Raw genomic sequence first — 14845 nt, 5'->3', positions numbered from 1 at the left:
AAAGCATGACCTTCCTCTACTAACCACTGTAAGCCTTAGTTTTAGAATTTAACTTGTTCTCATCCCTCTAGGTCATGAAATTAAATTTTTTCTATTCTTGGATTCCCTGAAAGGAAAATAATAAATTTGAGGAGCACTTGCTGAGAGAAACAACATATTATTGATCTTTATCTGTTGCTAAGTCAGCTCCAAATACCATTTTGAGCTAAAAATCCAGAACCGTTTTATAGTTACAAAAAGCAGTTCTCTAGAATTAAAGACATGGTAGTTGTAAGATCATAGGAATTTTTAAGTGGCAAAAGCCAAATGAATGTTTGTGCATGCACATTATTTGAGCGCTCTCTGTAGAATATGATACCCTTACTAATATTTTAATACCTTGTTATGTTTACCTTACATTTCTTACTTAACCATCCTAAATTTTAAAATCTCAGCTTAATGATTACTGAGTTTTCTTAAAGAAATATATTCACGAGTTGTCAACAATCCTCCTAGCTTTCCTATATATAAAATCAAGTTGAATTATTTTCTATATATGACCTTAATAATTCATAAGACACCTTTCTGATTACTTCTTACACATAAGAATGAAGATCACTTATACCTTGTTCTACAAAACAAGGAATGTATTTATTCAGATGAAAGAGTAATACTCATAAATGTGGGTTTACAAGGAGTGCCTAGAGCAATGGGAAATTTATAGGTTGTTTTTTTTAAGATGTCTCTTTTTGCCCATAAAAAATCTTAAGTATTTGCACATAATTCTTTGGTGTTCTGGTCATTAATCTCTTTTTACATAAAAGTATTGTCATAGGCACACTGTAAAATAACATGAGCTATTTATGAATAGGAAATGGGTAATTATGGCAAGGATTCAGCCTTTTGGTGTTCATCTTAAATGACAGGTAAACTCAAAACAGTTCCTTAGATAGTAACTAGCATATAGGTGGAACTGACTATTTGTTGACAGAATAAATAAAGTAAAGGTACAGAAACTTTGATTTACCAGTATGTATGAAGGTTATATCATGGAATTCAGTTCATTTAACAGTTGAAGTTTTATACGTAATTACTAAATCATCCATATGAAGCACCCACATTTGACATGTTACTTGCTTGAGAATAACATGTTACAATCTGAGAGAGATAATTCCAGTGTTCACATTATACTGTAGTAATACCTACTGTGCCAGTTTGAATGTATTATGTCCCCCAGAAAAAGCCATATTCTTTGATGCAATCTTGTGGGGCAGATATAATAGTGGGGATTAAGTTGGAATGTTTGGATTCGGAGATACGCCCCACCCAACTGTAGATGATAACTGATGGGATATTTCCATGGAGGTGTGGCCCCGCCCATTTGGGGTGGGCCTTGATCAGTGGAGCCATATAAATGTGCTGACTCAAAGAGACTGAAGGGAGTGCAGCTATGAGTGACGTTTTTAAGAGGAGCAAGCTTGCTAGAGAGGAACATCCCGGGAGAAAGCCATTTTGAAACCACAACTTTGGAGCAGACGCCAGCCACGTGCCTTCCCAGCTAACAGAGGTTTCCCAGACGCCATTTGCCATCCTCCAGTGAAGGTACCTGATTACTGATGTGTTACCTTGGACACTTTATGGCCTTAAGACTGTAACTGTGTAGCAAAATAAACCCCTGTTTTTATAAAAGCCTATCCATCTCTGGTGTTTTGCATTCCGCAGCATTAGCAAACTAAAACACCTACTGTGGCCTCTTCTCCTACTGCTCAAACCCTTCTCTGCACATCATGCATCTTAGTTGCCCTGTCATTCACTTGCTTTCTCTCACTGTGGTGTACTTTCTTCCTATGATTTCTGATATGTAGTGTCCTCAAATGCAAATTTATTTTTCCTCATTCTATTTACTCATTAAGTTTTACATACCACCCTTATTCCTAGTCTTTAATGCTTTATTTTCTTTTTCTCTCTTCTTTTTCATTTTCTCAAGACCACATTGTCCAGGAAAAGTATAATGTGGACCACATAGTATTTTTAAATTTTCTAGTAGCCACTTTAAAAAATATAAAAGGAAACAGGTGGAAATACATTTTAATAATAAATTTTCCTTAATCCAATATGATCAAAATATTATCATTTCAATTCATAGTCAAAATGTAAAAAAAACTGAAATGTTTTACATTCTTTTGGTGCTGAGTCTGCAAAATCCAGTGTATTTTACAACCACAATGCACCTTAATTTTGACAAGGCACATTTCAAGTTCTCAGTAGTCACATGTGTCTGTTGAACAGTGTAGTTCTAAATCATCAAAGACAAATTGATAAAAACGATGGTCTTGCCGAAAATGATTATGGCAATGTGTTAAAGAGTAGTGCACCACTCTTAGAAAGTTTGATGGTTATTGGAGGCTCTATAGTCCTTTAAATAACAGTAGAAATATAATCTTAGCTGACAATTATACCATAATAACAGCTTTCGTTATTGCTAACCCAAATAAAAAGACAGTTTAGTAACTGAAACATAATATGTACAAAACTGTTGTACCAAATAACTCTTCTGCAATATAACTCATCTACGTAACATAGATTAGCTTGTTCACAGGATTTGATTGGTTCATGTAATTTTTTTCTGGCATGTTAATATTTTGTTCCACCAAGTAACAGTGTCTGAAGTAGGCAGGAAGCTGCTGAGGGTGACAATGTTGTACACAGTGACCATTCACACAACATTCTTTTTTTTTTCACTCCGCTTGATCACAGGTTCTGACTTTGAAATGCTTCTTGCAGAGTTCCCCATGGTTTTTTTGTTTGTTTTTGTTTTTGTATATTTTGTACTTGTCTCTATATTCAGCAGTATCAATCCTTTCTTTTACCCCTCCCCCACAAAGCTAAAGATGCTGTAAAAAAAAGAAGGGTGAAGTCTTTTACTTGCTATAATATTTATTTAAATTTTGGGGACTGAATGTGTCTTTTAAACGGTGGTAATGTTTCCAGTAAGACTTGTGATGAGAACGCGCCTGGCGGAAAGGGCTGCTGAGGCCGTTCGCGCGACGCCTCGCGGTCTTGGCGGCGTAGGATGGCTCCAGCCCGCGCGGGAGCTGGAGCCCCACCCAGGGCGGAGCACGCCGTGGGCCGTGGTGAGCGCTGAGCGCCGCCGCCCGCCTACCGCGCCGGCGCCGCGCAATGTGCTCCGGAAACCGGAGCGGCGGCAGAGACTACTGGGAGGGCGGCGGGGGCGCAGGCGCCGAGGGACCGGGGCCGACGGGGACGCTCAGCCCCGCGCCCCTCTTCAGCCCCGGCACCTACGAGCGCCTAGCGGGCCTGATCGGCTCCATCGGACTGCTGGGTGCTGGCAACAACGTGCTCGTGCTCATCCTGTACTACAGGTTCCAGCGGCTCCGCACTCCCACCCACCTCTTCCTGGTCAGCATCAGCTTCAGCGACCTTCTGGTGTCCCTCTTCGGAGTCACCTTTACCTTCATATCCTGCCTGAGGAATGGCTGGGCCTGGGACACCGTAGGCTGCGTGTGGGACGGGTTCAGCAGCAGCCTCTTCGAGAAGAGTTCTAGTCACAAATGCATATGTGATGCATTTTGACATTTACTGCTCAGATGAAATGCAGAAATGAAAACCGCACGTCAGTTTGGTATTCTCAAATGTGATTAGATGTACTTTGTCATGTTTTTATGCTACTGACCTATAAGAAAAAGTACAAAAAAAAAGAGTAATAGTTAAACAGCTAGGACCTGCAACCTCTGCTTCTGCGATACACTGAATCATCACAAGGAGAGATTTTATTTTGACATGCTTGCACCTCAGCTTAGCCCTCAGCCTGGATTCATAAACGTTTCCTTCATTGGCAGTTGTCACCAGGTGCTTTACCTCCCAGGATGGCGAACAATCTCCCCACAGAGTTTGATGTGGTTATACTAGGGACAGGTTTGCCTGAATTCATCCTTGAAGCTGCATGTTCAAGGAGTGGTCAGAGAGTTCTGCACGTTGATTCAAGAGGTTACTATGGAGGAAACTGGGCTAGTTTCAGCTTTTCAGGATTGCTGTCCTGGTTGAAGGACTATTAGGAAAACAGTGATGATGGAGAAGAAAGAACAGCTGCATGGCGAGACCTAATCCATGAAACTGAAGAAGCCGTTACGCTTCACAAGAAGGATGCAACCATTCAACACATAGAAGTTTTTTGTTATGCCAGTCAGGATTTGGATGACAATGTCGAGGAGATTGGTGCTCTGCAGAAAAATCCTTCCTCTGTGGCATCTAATACCCTCCATGAACCTCTGGATTCTGCATGTTTGCCCAAAGAAAGACACTCTTGGAATACTAACAATGAAATGCCTGCCAAAGACACTCCAGAAAGTGATGAAGAGACTTCACTAGAAGTAAATAATGTAGAGGAAACTCTGGAGAAGGAAAATGATTGTGGAGATAAAACTTTTTCTCACACAGTTGTACATGGAGATAAAGATGAAAGGAAACCTATAGTGGAAGACAACACTGATCAACTAAAGAGAAATAGGATTACTTACTCTCAAATAGTTAAAGAAGGCCGAAGGTTTAACATTGATTTGGTTTCAAAGCTGCTGTATTCTCAAGGATTGCTAATTGATCTTTTAATCAAATCAAATGTTAGTCAATATGCAGAATTTAAAAATGTTACTAGGATTCTTGCATTTCGGGAAGGAAAAGTAGAACAGGTGCCTTGTTCCAGAGCAGATGTCTTTAACAGCAAAGAACTCACAATGGTTGAAAAGAGGATGCTAATGAAATTTCAATAAGATGTGTGTGTGTGTGTGTGTGTGTGTGTGTACATGATCGTTAGAGAGTAGCATTAGCAGTGAGCTGTATTTCCCAACCATATTTTTCCCCAAAGCCCTATTAATTTTAGTCCTTGATTTTACAGGATGCCTCACCGCCATCCCACCTTCTTGAAGAAAGGAACACATATATCACATTAGAGCAGAAATACTTTAATCTATGAATAAATTTCAAGTGTTATATTTGTTCCAAATATTGATGTCCTAAAAGATAGTCTTATTTTGTTGGCCCTAGTGTTCTTATTAACCAAATGAATGAGTTGAATCAGAACAGTGCTTCCTTTTCTGTTTCTGAGCCCTCTCTTCCTGCCAATTTAAATATTCTGATAGTATTCTGATAATTACATAACTTCAGGACTAGATTAATATGTTAGATTTAAAACATACATCTACCCAGCTGCCCATTGAAATTCTCATGAAATGACAGGAGAGATATTAATAAATAACTTCCTGTTAAAACAAAGAGTGGTGGCTGGTATATAGTATAGGGGGATAGAATTACTGAATGGGTATTTGGAGAGCTCCAAAGTATATGACAAAATATGCTTAACATAGGAAGGGTCTTCATTTGTAAACTTTATAAAAAATGAACAATTTTTGAAGGAAATATAAATTTACAAAATCAGCTCAAGAAAATGTAAAAAGGGGGAATATCATAATAAGCAGTAGAGGAGTGGCAAATGTAGTTTTAATCAAATTGCACCAAACCTTCAAGAAAGATAATTCCCAATTATATAAACTGTTCCCGGACAGATTTTAAAAGGTTTATTATATGCTTTGCAAGGCATAAGTTTGATACCTAAAACAAGGATAGCACAAAACATTAAAATTATAACTCTTATCTAATGTTTGATGTATACAAAAAAACTTTTAAAAATGGCACATTAACTGTATCAGTGGAGTTTATCCCAGGAGTGTAAAGACAACTGTGCATTAGAAAAATATATCAATGTAATTAATAAATTAACACATTTGAGGAGAAAAATGTATGGTCTTCTCACTATGATACACCCAATAGATGCAGAAAACCTATTTAATAAAATTTGATACTTATTCATGATTTTAAAACAAATCATTAACAAAATAGAACTAGAAAGGTATATACCTGAAATCCACAGCAAATACCATGTTTAATTATTTGAAGCGTTCTTCACAAAGTCAAGAATAAGAGAAGACTATCTACTATCATTACTGGTACTTAATACTATGCCAGGTATTCTAGACATCACAATTAGAAAAGAAAAGCAAATGAGGCAAAAAATACTAGATAACAAGACGTAAAACTGTCATTATTTAAAAATAATATAATTTTTCAATTCTAAAATCCAATATAATAAAAAGAAAACTGTTAGACCTTACAATAGGATTCAGTATGCAAAATTAACACCAAACCCATTATTAAATTTCTGGAAAATATTTTATTTATAATAGAAGAAAATCTATAAAATATCTTGCAATAGGCCTAATACAGAATATTGAAGAAGGGCCTGAAGAAAAGCTAACACTTTATTCAAGGGCATAAAACATGATTAAAGTATATGCCAAAATATACTTTTTAGTTGAAGACAGAATTGAATATTATAAAAATGTCCACTTTTCCCATTGAATAACATAAACAAACATAAATCAACCCTATATTAGTATTTTCTCCTTAATATTGGTGCAGTAATGAAAAATTGGTCTGGAAGAGAAATTGCAAAGAAATAGGTAATATAATTTTTGGAAATGAAGAAGTTTTACTTTCATTCATTTCCTCATTTCAGATTATGCTAGAATTTAAATAATTGAAACAAATTATGCTAGAAGTTAAATAATTGAAACAATTTGATACTGACACAGGAATAGATGTATGAATGAATAGGATATTGTAGAGTCCAGAAGCAAACTAGGCATTTATGAAAGTTGGTCATATTTTAAATGTAAGTTAGAGATGAAAGGATGTCCTGTTTAAATAGGAGTGCGTGGGGAAAATGCCATCATGTTGGAAAAAATTCTAAAATTGGAGCTGTAAATCACCCCTTACTCAACAAATGCATACCAAATAGTTTGAGGAACTGAATATAAAAGCAGAATGCCCTAAGTATAGGTTAAAAATTGCAGAATATGTTTATAACCTTGGGATACAAAGGTCTTTGTAAGACACAAAACCAAAGACTAATGAATTTTACTACATAAAAAATGGATGTTTTCAATTAAAAGATCCTAGAAACCAAGTTAAATGCTTAGCAATAGACAAGGAGAGAATATCTGTAGTTATTTAACCAATTACAGATTGATATCTGGAATATTAAATACTCCTACAAGGCAATAAGAATAAGATGAACCAAGAGAAAAGTGGACAAATGATATGAAAATTATTTACAGATAAAATGTAAATAGCCAAAAAATGTTAGAAAAATTATCCAATTCAATATGGAAATTGGACACTTCATAAACTTTGTTGGGATTTTTAGCAGGAACTGTTTCAGTTGCCTTTTATTTTGTATCAAACTACCCCAGAATTCAATGGTGCTTAAAACCACCATACCATATATTATGGCTTATGGTTCTCTGGGTTGACTGGGTTCAGCTGAATGGTTCTTAACTTGGTGCCTATCAGCTTGACTGGACTGAATATCCATGATAGTGTCTTCAGAATTAAGCCTAGCGCCTTAGCTGAGATGGGTGAAATAATGGGAAAATGGTCAGCCATCTCTGTCTCTCTCCATGTGACCTCTCCATGTGCTAAATTGGACTGCCTTACAGTTTGGAGGTCCAAGGACAGTCAGAGTTCCTACATGGTAGCTGGCTTTCCCCAGCATAAGTGTTCCAAGAGATCCAGGCAGAAGCTAAAAGACATCTTTAGACCTAGCCCCAGAAGTCAGACAACATCATTTTCACCACCTTCTGGTGGTCACAAGTGAGTAAAAGGATAAGTCATGATTGTAGGGAAGGTGAGAAGACACAAAGACAAATGCTGTGAGGTGTGGTTAGTTGGAAGGTCATCTTTTAAGACTAGCTGTCATATAATTAAAACATTAAAACTTTTCAAGGCTGATTTCAACTAGTTATCTAACTTAGAAAAATACTGACAGATTTCCAGCTTTCTAAAATTGAAAGTAACTCGTAAGTCCATCAACAGAAGGCTGGTTAAATAATAAATAAATACCTACGCATATTATGGAAACTGTTCAGCATTTTAAAAGAACTGAGAAATCCAGTTTTATTTTGGTGGCAAAATAGGAAGTTGCACCAAGGTATAAAAACCAGATGCAAGTCATCTATCTATCTAATTAAGGAAGAATACAGAGCAAATTTATGATGATTACAGCTGGGCAGGGAAGTAGGATTGCAATAGGAGAGAATGAAGTCTTTAACCTTCCCTGTATTGCTTAAAATTGGTACAGTAGGAATATATTCATATATTAATTACATAATGAAAAGTAACCAAATATAAAAAGACTGAATAAAAGCTTCCAGAAGATTTTCAGAGACAGAAACATTTAATGTCCATAACTATCTTTCTGAAAGAATTACTTCAAGGTGTGTTATATAAATGAGCCTAAGATGGCCTCTGTGTAGTGATCCTGGATGTTGTTTATTTATTCCCAGCAGCCTGAGTCCATCACAAAAGCCCCTGGCACCAAACTGATATTCTCACACTGGCAACTGTTTTAAAAATAGCCCCAAATAAGTCATTTTTTAGCCATTTAGAGTTAATCTGCTTTGCATACTTGGCAAAACTTCCTCCAGCACCTGCTCTCAGTTGATAAGACCTTGCACCTACAAAGCCCCAAGCTATTCAGCCCCTTGGGGTTCTCAGGATCGGAGGCTAATAATGCAAAGATAAAATTAAAAAAAAAAAAGAAGTAATCAGTAGAGGCTTCTTCAATTTATCTCTGTTGAAGTGACTTGCTGAATTAACACCCTTAATTTTCTCTACAAAACACAGTGATTAGGGCCTATTAGAATCAGTGCATGTTCTAGAACAGTAATTCACAAACATTTTGGTCTCAAGACACTTTAAACTCTTAAAAATTGTTGAAGACCCCAAAGAGCACTCTTTTGTTGGTTATGTCTATAATCTTTATGATGTTGGAAATTAAAACTGAGAAATTTTGGAAATATGCATTCTTATTTTAATTAAAAATAAATAAACCTATTACATGTAAACACAAATAACATTTTTATGGAAAATAACTACACTTACAAAATAAAAAACATCTCTGAGAAGTGTGGCATTTTTACATGTTTAGAAATCTTTGTAATGTCTGGCTTAATAGAAAACAGTTGAATACTCGTATCTATTTCTGCATTCAATCTGTTGCACTAAATTGATTTGGTTGAAGTACATTAAGAATATATAGCCTTACATGGATATGGAGTTGCAAAATAAAAAAGTATTTTAATATCCGCTTCAGATAATTCTGTCTTCTTTGATACTACCCCAAACTCAATAAATCTTAAAAGTTAGTTGCAACGTGGAATCTGAAGTCATATCAATGAAATTTTCACCTTAGGATGCTTAGAATTCATTGATTTATCTTGCACCATAGATGATCTTTTGCCCATGCAAAATTTTGAAACATCATGCATTGGTTTTTGGACAGCATTATTCACTGGTTTATGCAGGTATTCCAGATATTGACAGATTTCCTTATAAAATCTCAGAAAATCTCACTCTTTAATATTACCTTTGATCCCATCAGAACAGTCATTAAAGTTGCTTTGTTTTCCTTTAAAGTGACAGGCTCACCTTATTCATTTTTGAGCAAATGACTCTCAAATACCCTACTCTGAATAACTATCATTTGTCCATCAATCATTCTTTCATGTAAAATAATTGTTTCATGAGAAAAGTGACTTCTTTATCTTGCCACTCAAGCAGTTATAAAAGTGCTTATCCTTAAGACAGTTTCTGTATTTCAGTACACAAAAGTGCTTTATGTGTACTTTCCCTTTTGTAAATACAGAAAATTACAGAGGCATGTATCCAAGGACTGAGATTTAACAAAATGAATAATTTTTATGCTATGTCAAGGACATTTTTAAGTGAAACTGTTTTGTTTTGTATGTTTCCTGCAAGTGCATAGAAGTGCTGAATGCAGTGACTACTAGAATGGTTTGGTGCCACTGACTTGATTTGAGCTAAGGGGCCGGGAGGATACCCCTTATTGGTTTTGCACCATTCATGAAAGTGTCAGCAGTATAAAAAGCAAATAATGAGAGGCGGGGCAAGATGGCAGAGTGGTGAGGAGCAGAATTTCGTCTCTCCCCTAGAGCAGCTGGCAGTTACCCAAGAACTATATGAAACAGCGTTTTCGGGGTCTCCAGTAACCAGTCACACATTGGACTCAAGTTTGGAATTGGAGGAAAAGCTGAGATCGCAGCGAACATTGTAAGTTCCCCGAACCAGGGGTCTGGCGCCCCTCCCCACCCAGACCTCACAGACTGTCTTGCTGCCGGCTTCCTGGAAGGGGGGGGGGAAAGAACCAAAAAACAGCAATCTGCTGAGGGCAAGAAGGGAGGCTCAACCCAGCCTCAACTGCAGAATTAATTAACAAATTAATTAACTAACTTTGGGAGCTGGGGTGCTAAAGAAGGGCTGGGCTCCAAGAAGTGGGGGCATGTAAAAGCGGGCACCCATTCCCAGACTCCAAAAAAGCCATTTTTTTTTCCCTTACATTTTGTCCCTTCTGGCTTCTCACTGATCCCTTATCTCTTTGCATTTCAATAGCCCCTGGCAGGGGTGGAACTGAAGCGGTTGGAGAGTAATTATCAGACAATAGCCCAAAGCGTATCTTTAAATGCTCTATTCTGACACTGACAAAACTTCCAGGCTGGGGAAAGACATTTAAAAGAGACTCTTTTTTTTTTCCCTTTTTTCTTTTTCTTGATTTCTTTTCTACTTTTTTTTTTTTATCTAAAAGTAATATATGTGGTTATTTTCTATCGGAAAGCCCAGGTTGAGAGACTAGGCTGGGCTTGAGGGGAGACAAGAGTACCCACAGTGTCTTTGAATTCTGTAATCACTACTGAAGGCCTCCAGCCCCATCTTTAATTGGTAACTCAGGCTGACCAAGGAATCTACCTTGAGAGGCCCCAAAGAGGGAGAGAGGAGAAGGGAATAGTGTCCCTGAGAGACAACTGGAGGTCTGAGGATTGGGAGAGTGGAGGGAGGCCCAGCTCAACTGGCAGTCCTCCTTCTGGGAATTCAGACCCCAGGGGCTGGAATTCAGATTCCAGCTTCAGTCAGCCACGCCCCTGACAGGCTCAGAGTCACCAGGAGAACTAAAGGCTCCATACCTCCTTACACTGGTGGGGGAGCTGCGGGCTGGCCAGCGCCACCTGCTGGACAGGAGAGGAAAAGCACCAATTCTAAAGGCCTCATAGGAGGGTCTCATTCTCAGGAAAACTCCATACCCTCCCAATGAGACCTGGGCCTCACTAGACTGGGAAAATCTGACTAGGGTCGACCATATCCAAGGAGACCCACTCACAAAAAGGTTACATAGAGGCAGAGCAAGAAACAGAAAAAACAAGAGGGGAAAAATTGTGATCAACTAAATAGAACCTAAGTTAGAGGTCTAGAATAAGTTGAACTGAATAACAGAGGCCAGAGAACAAAGCCAACCAACAAGAAAACCACTAGGTAAAAGACAGAAAACAAGCTCCAAAATAAACTAATCAAGAGAATCAGATGCCTAGACAACTTAAGATAACAAGCCATACCAGGAAACACGAAAACATGGACCAGCCAAAGGAACAAACAAATAGCTCAGCTGAGACACAGGAGTGGAGGCAACTAATGCTAAATAAATTTGATGAAATGAAGGAAGATATAGCAAAAGAGCTGAAGGATATAAAGAAGACACTGGCTGACCATAAAGAAGAATTCATAAACTTAAAAAAACAGATGGCAGAACTCATGGGAATGAAGGCCACAATGGAGGAGATGAAAAACACAATGGAGGGACACAACAGTAGATTTGAACAGGCAGAAGAAAGGATCAGTGAACTGGAAGACAGGTCATTCGAATTCATACACACAAAAGAACAGCTGGTGAAAAAAATGGAAAAATATGAGCAGGGTCTTAGGGAGCTGAGTGACAACATGAAACGCACAAATATACGTGTTATGGGTATGCCAGAAGGAGAAGAGAAGGGAAAAGGGGCAGAAAGAGTAATAGAAGATATATTCACTGAAAATTTCCCAACTCTTATAAAAGACAGAAAATTAGAGATTCAAGAAGTACAACGTACCCCAAATAGAATAGATCCCAATAGACCTACTCCAAGACACTTACTGGTCAGATTGTCCAATGTCAAAGACAAAGAGAGGATTCTGAAAGCAGCAAGAGAAAAGCGATCCATCACATACAAGGGAAAGTCAATAAGACTATGTACAGATTTCTCTGCAGAAACCATGGAGGCAAGAAGACAGTGGCATGATATATTTAAGATACTGAAAGAGAAAAACTGCCAACCAAGAATTCTATATCCAGCAAAACTTTCCTTCAAAAATGAGGGAGAGATTAAAACATTTTCAGACAAACAGACACTGAGAGAGTTTGTGAATAAGAGACCAGCACTACAAGAAATACTAAAGGGAGTGCTACAGGCTGATAGGAAAAGACAGGAGACAGAGAGTTGGAGAAGAGTGCAAAAATGAAGATTATCAGGAAAGGTAAAAAGAGAGGAAAAAATAAGATATGACATATAAATTCCAAAAAACAAAATGGTAGTAGAAAGTACTGCCCTTACAGTAATAACACTAAATGTAAATGGATTAAACTCCCCAATAAAAAGACACAGACTGGCAGAATGGATTAAAAAACAGGACCCATCTATATGCTGTCTACAAGAAACTCACTTTAGACACAAGGACAAACATAGACTGAAAGTGAAAGGTTGGAAAAAGATATTTCATGCAAACAACAACCAGAAAAAAGCGGGAGTAGCTATATTAATATCAGACAAGTTAGACTTCAAAAGTGAAACAATTAAAAGAGACAAAGAAGGACACTATATATTAATAAAAGGGTCAATTCATCAAGAAAACATAACAGTCATAAATATTTATGCACCAAACCAGAATGCCCCAAAATTCATGAGGCAAACACTGCGATCACTGAAAGGAGAAATAGATACCTCTACAATAATAGTTGGAGACTTCAATACACCACTCTCATCAATGGATAGAACATCTAGACAGAGGATCACTAAAGAAACAGAGATGTTGAATTGTATGATAAATGAACTAGACTTGACAGACATTTATAGAACACTACACCCAACAACAGCAGGATACACTTTTTTCTCAAGTGCTCATGGAACATTCTCTAGGATAGACCACATGTTGGGTCACAAAGCAAGTCTCAACAAATTTAAAAATATTGATATTATACAAAACACTTTCTCAGACCACAATGGAATGAAGTTGGAAATAAATAAAAGGCAGAAGGTCATAAAATTCACAAACATATGGAGGCTAAACAACACCCTCTTAGAAAACCAGTGGGTAAAGGAAGAAATTACAAGAGAAATTAGTAAATACCTCGAGGCAAATGACAATGAAAACACAACTTATCAAAACTTATGGGATGCAGCAAAGGCAGTGCTGAGAGGGAAATTTATTGCCCTAAATGCCTATATTAAAAGAGAAGAGAGAGCAAAAATTGAAGAGTTAACTGCTCACCTGGAGGAATTAGAGAAAGAACAGCAAACTAAACCCAAAGCAAGCAGAAGGGAAGAAATAACAAAGATTAGAGCAAAAATAAATGCAATTGAGAACAGGAAAACAATAGAGAGAATCAACAAAACCAGAAGTTGGTTCTTTGAGAAAATCAATAAAATCGATGGACCACTGGCTAGGCTAACAAAAAAAAAGAGAGAGCAGATGCAAATAAATGCAATCAGAAATGGTAAAGGAAATATAACTACCGACCCTGCAGAAATTAAGGAGATAATGAGAAGATACTATGAGCAACTATATGCTAATAAACTAGACAACTTAGATGTAATGGACAACTTCCTAGAAAAGCATAAACAACCAACATTAACTCAAGAAGAAATAGATGACCTCAACAAACCAATCACAAGTAAAGAGATTGAGTCAGTCATCAAAAAGCTCCCAAAAAGGAAAAGCCCAGGACCAGATGGTTTCACATGTGAATTCTACCAAGCATTCAAGAACGAATTAGTACCAATCCTGCTCAAACTCTTCAAAAAAATTGAAGAAGAGGGAAAGCTACCTAACTCTTTCTATGAAGCCAACATCAAACTAATACCAAAACCAGGCAAAGATACTACAAAAAAAGAAAATTATAGACCAATTTCTTTAATGAATATAGATGCAAAAATCCTCAACAAAATACTCGCAAATCGAATCCAGCAGCACATTAAAAGAATTATACACCACGACCAGGTGGGATTTATTCCAGGTATGCAAGGCTGGTTCAACACAAGAAAATCAATTAATGTAATACACCACATCAATAAATCAAAGCAGAAGAACCACATGATCATCTCGATTGATGCAGAAAAGGCATTTGACAAAATTCAACATCCTTTCCTGATGAAAACACTTCAAAGCATAGGAATAGAAGGGAACTTTTTCAACATGATAAAGGCAATATATGAAAAACCCACAGCTAACATCACACTCAATGGGGAGAGACTGAAAGCTTTTCCTCTAAGAACAGGAACAAGACAGGGATGCCCACTATCACCATTGCTATTCAACATTGTGCTGGAAGTTCTAGCTAGAGCAATTAGGCAAGAAAAAGAAATAAAAGGCATCCAAATTGGAGAGGAAGAAGTAAAACTTTCACTATTTGCAGATGACATGATTCTATATGTAGGAAATCCGGAAAAATCTACAGCAAAGCTACTACAACTAGTCAATGAATACAGCAAAGTAGCAGGCTACAAGATCAACACGCAAAAATCTGTAGTGTTCCTATACACAAGTAATGTGCAACAAGAGGAGGAAATCAAGAAAAAAATCCCATTTACAATAGCAACCAAAAGAATCAAGTATTTAGGAGTAAACTTAACCA

At 37.3% G+C, this 14845-nt stretch overlaps 2 protein-coding genes and 1 pseudogene across 2 annotated transcripts in view; all 3 read left to right on the top strand.

Moving 5' to 3' along the window:
* The window catches only part of PIK3C2G (phosphatidylinositol-4-phosphate 3-kinase catalytic subunit type 2 gamma), a 425918-nt gene that overhangs the window by 48457 nt on the left and 362616 nt on the right, over positions 1-14845 (top strand). The gene's annotated exons all lie outside the window — the stretch shown is intronic.
* LOC119542076 (opsin-3-like) lies at positions 2998-3605 on the top strand. Its single transcript, XM_037846575.1, has one exon. It carries the CDS (start codon positions 3160-3162, stop codon positions 3571-3573), a length of 414 nt encoding a protein of 137 aa, XP_037702503.1. The 5' UTR covers positions 2998-3159; the 3' UTR covers positions 3574-3605.
* On the top strand, positions 3585-9124 carry LOC119542072 (annotated as a pseudogene).

The sequence above is a fragment of the Choloepus didactylus genome, chromosome 8 (assembly GCF_015220235.1).
Source record: "Choloepus didactylus isolate mChoDid1 chromosome 8, mChoDid1.pri, whole genome shotgun sequence".
NCBI lineage: Eukaryota > Metazoa > Chordata > Mammalia > Pilosa > Megalonychidae > Choloepus > Choloepus didactylus.
This window is presented reverse-complemented; position numbering and strand designations above follow the sequence as displayed.

Excerpts from the sequence above, each read along its gene's own strand:
- LOC119542076 (XM_037846575.1), top strand. The coding sequence starts at position 3,160 with ATGTGCTCCGGAAACCGGAGCGGCGGCAGAGACTACTGGGAGGGCGGC.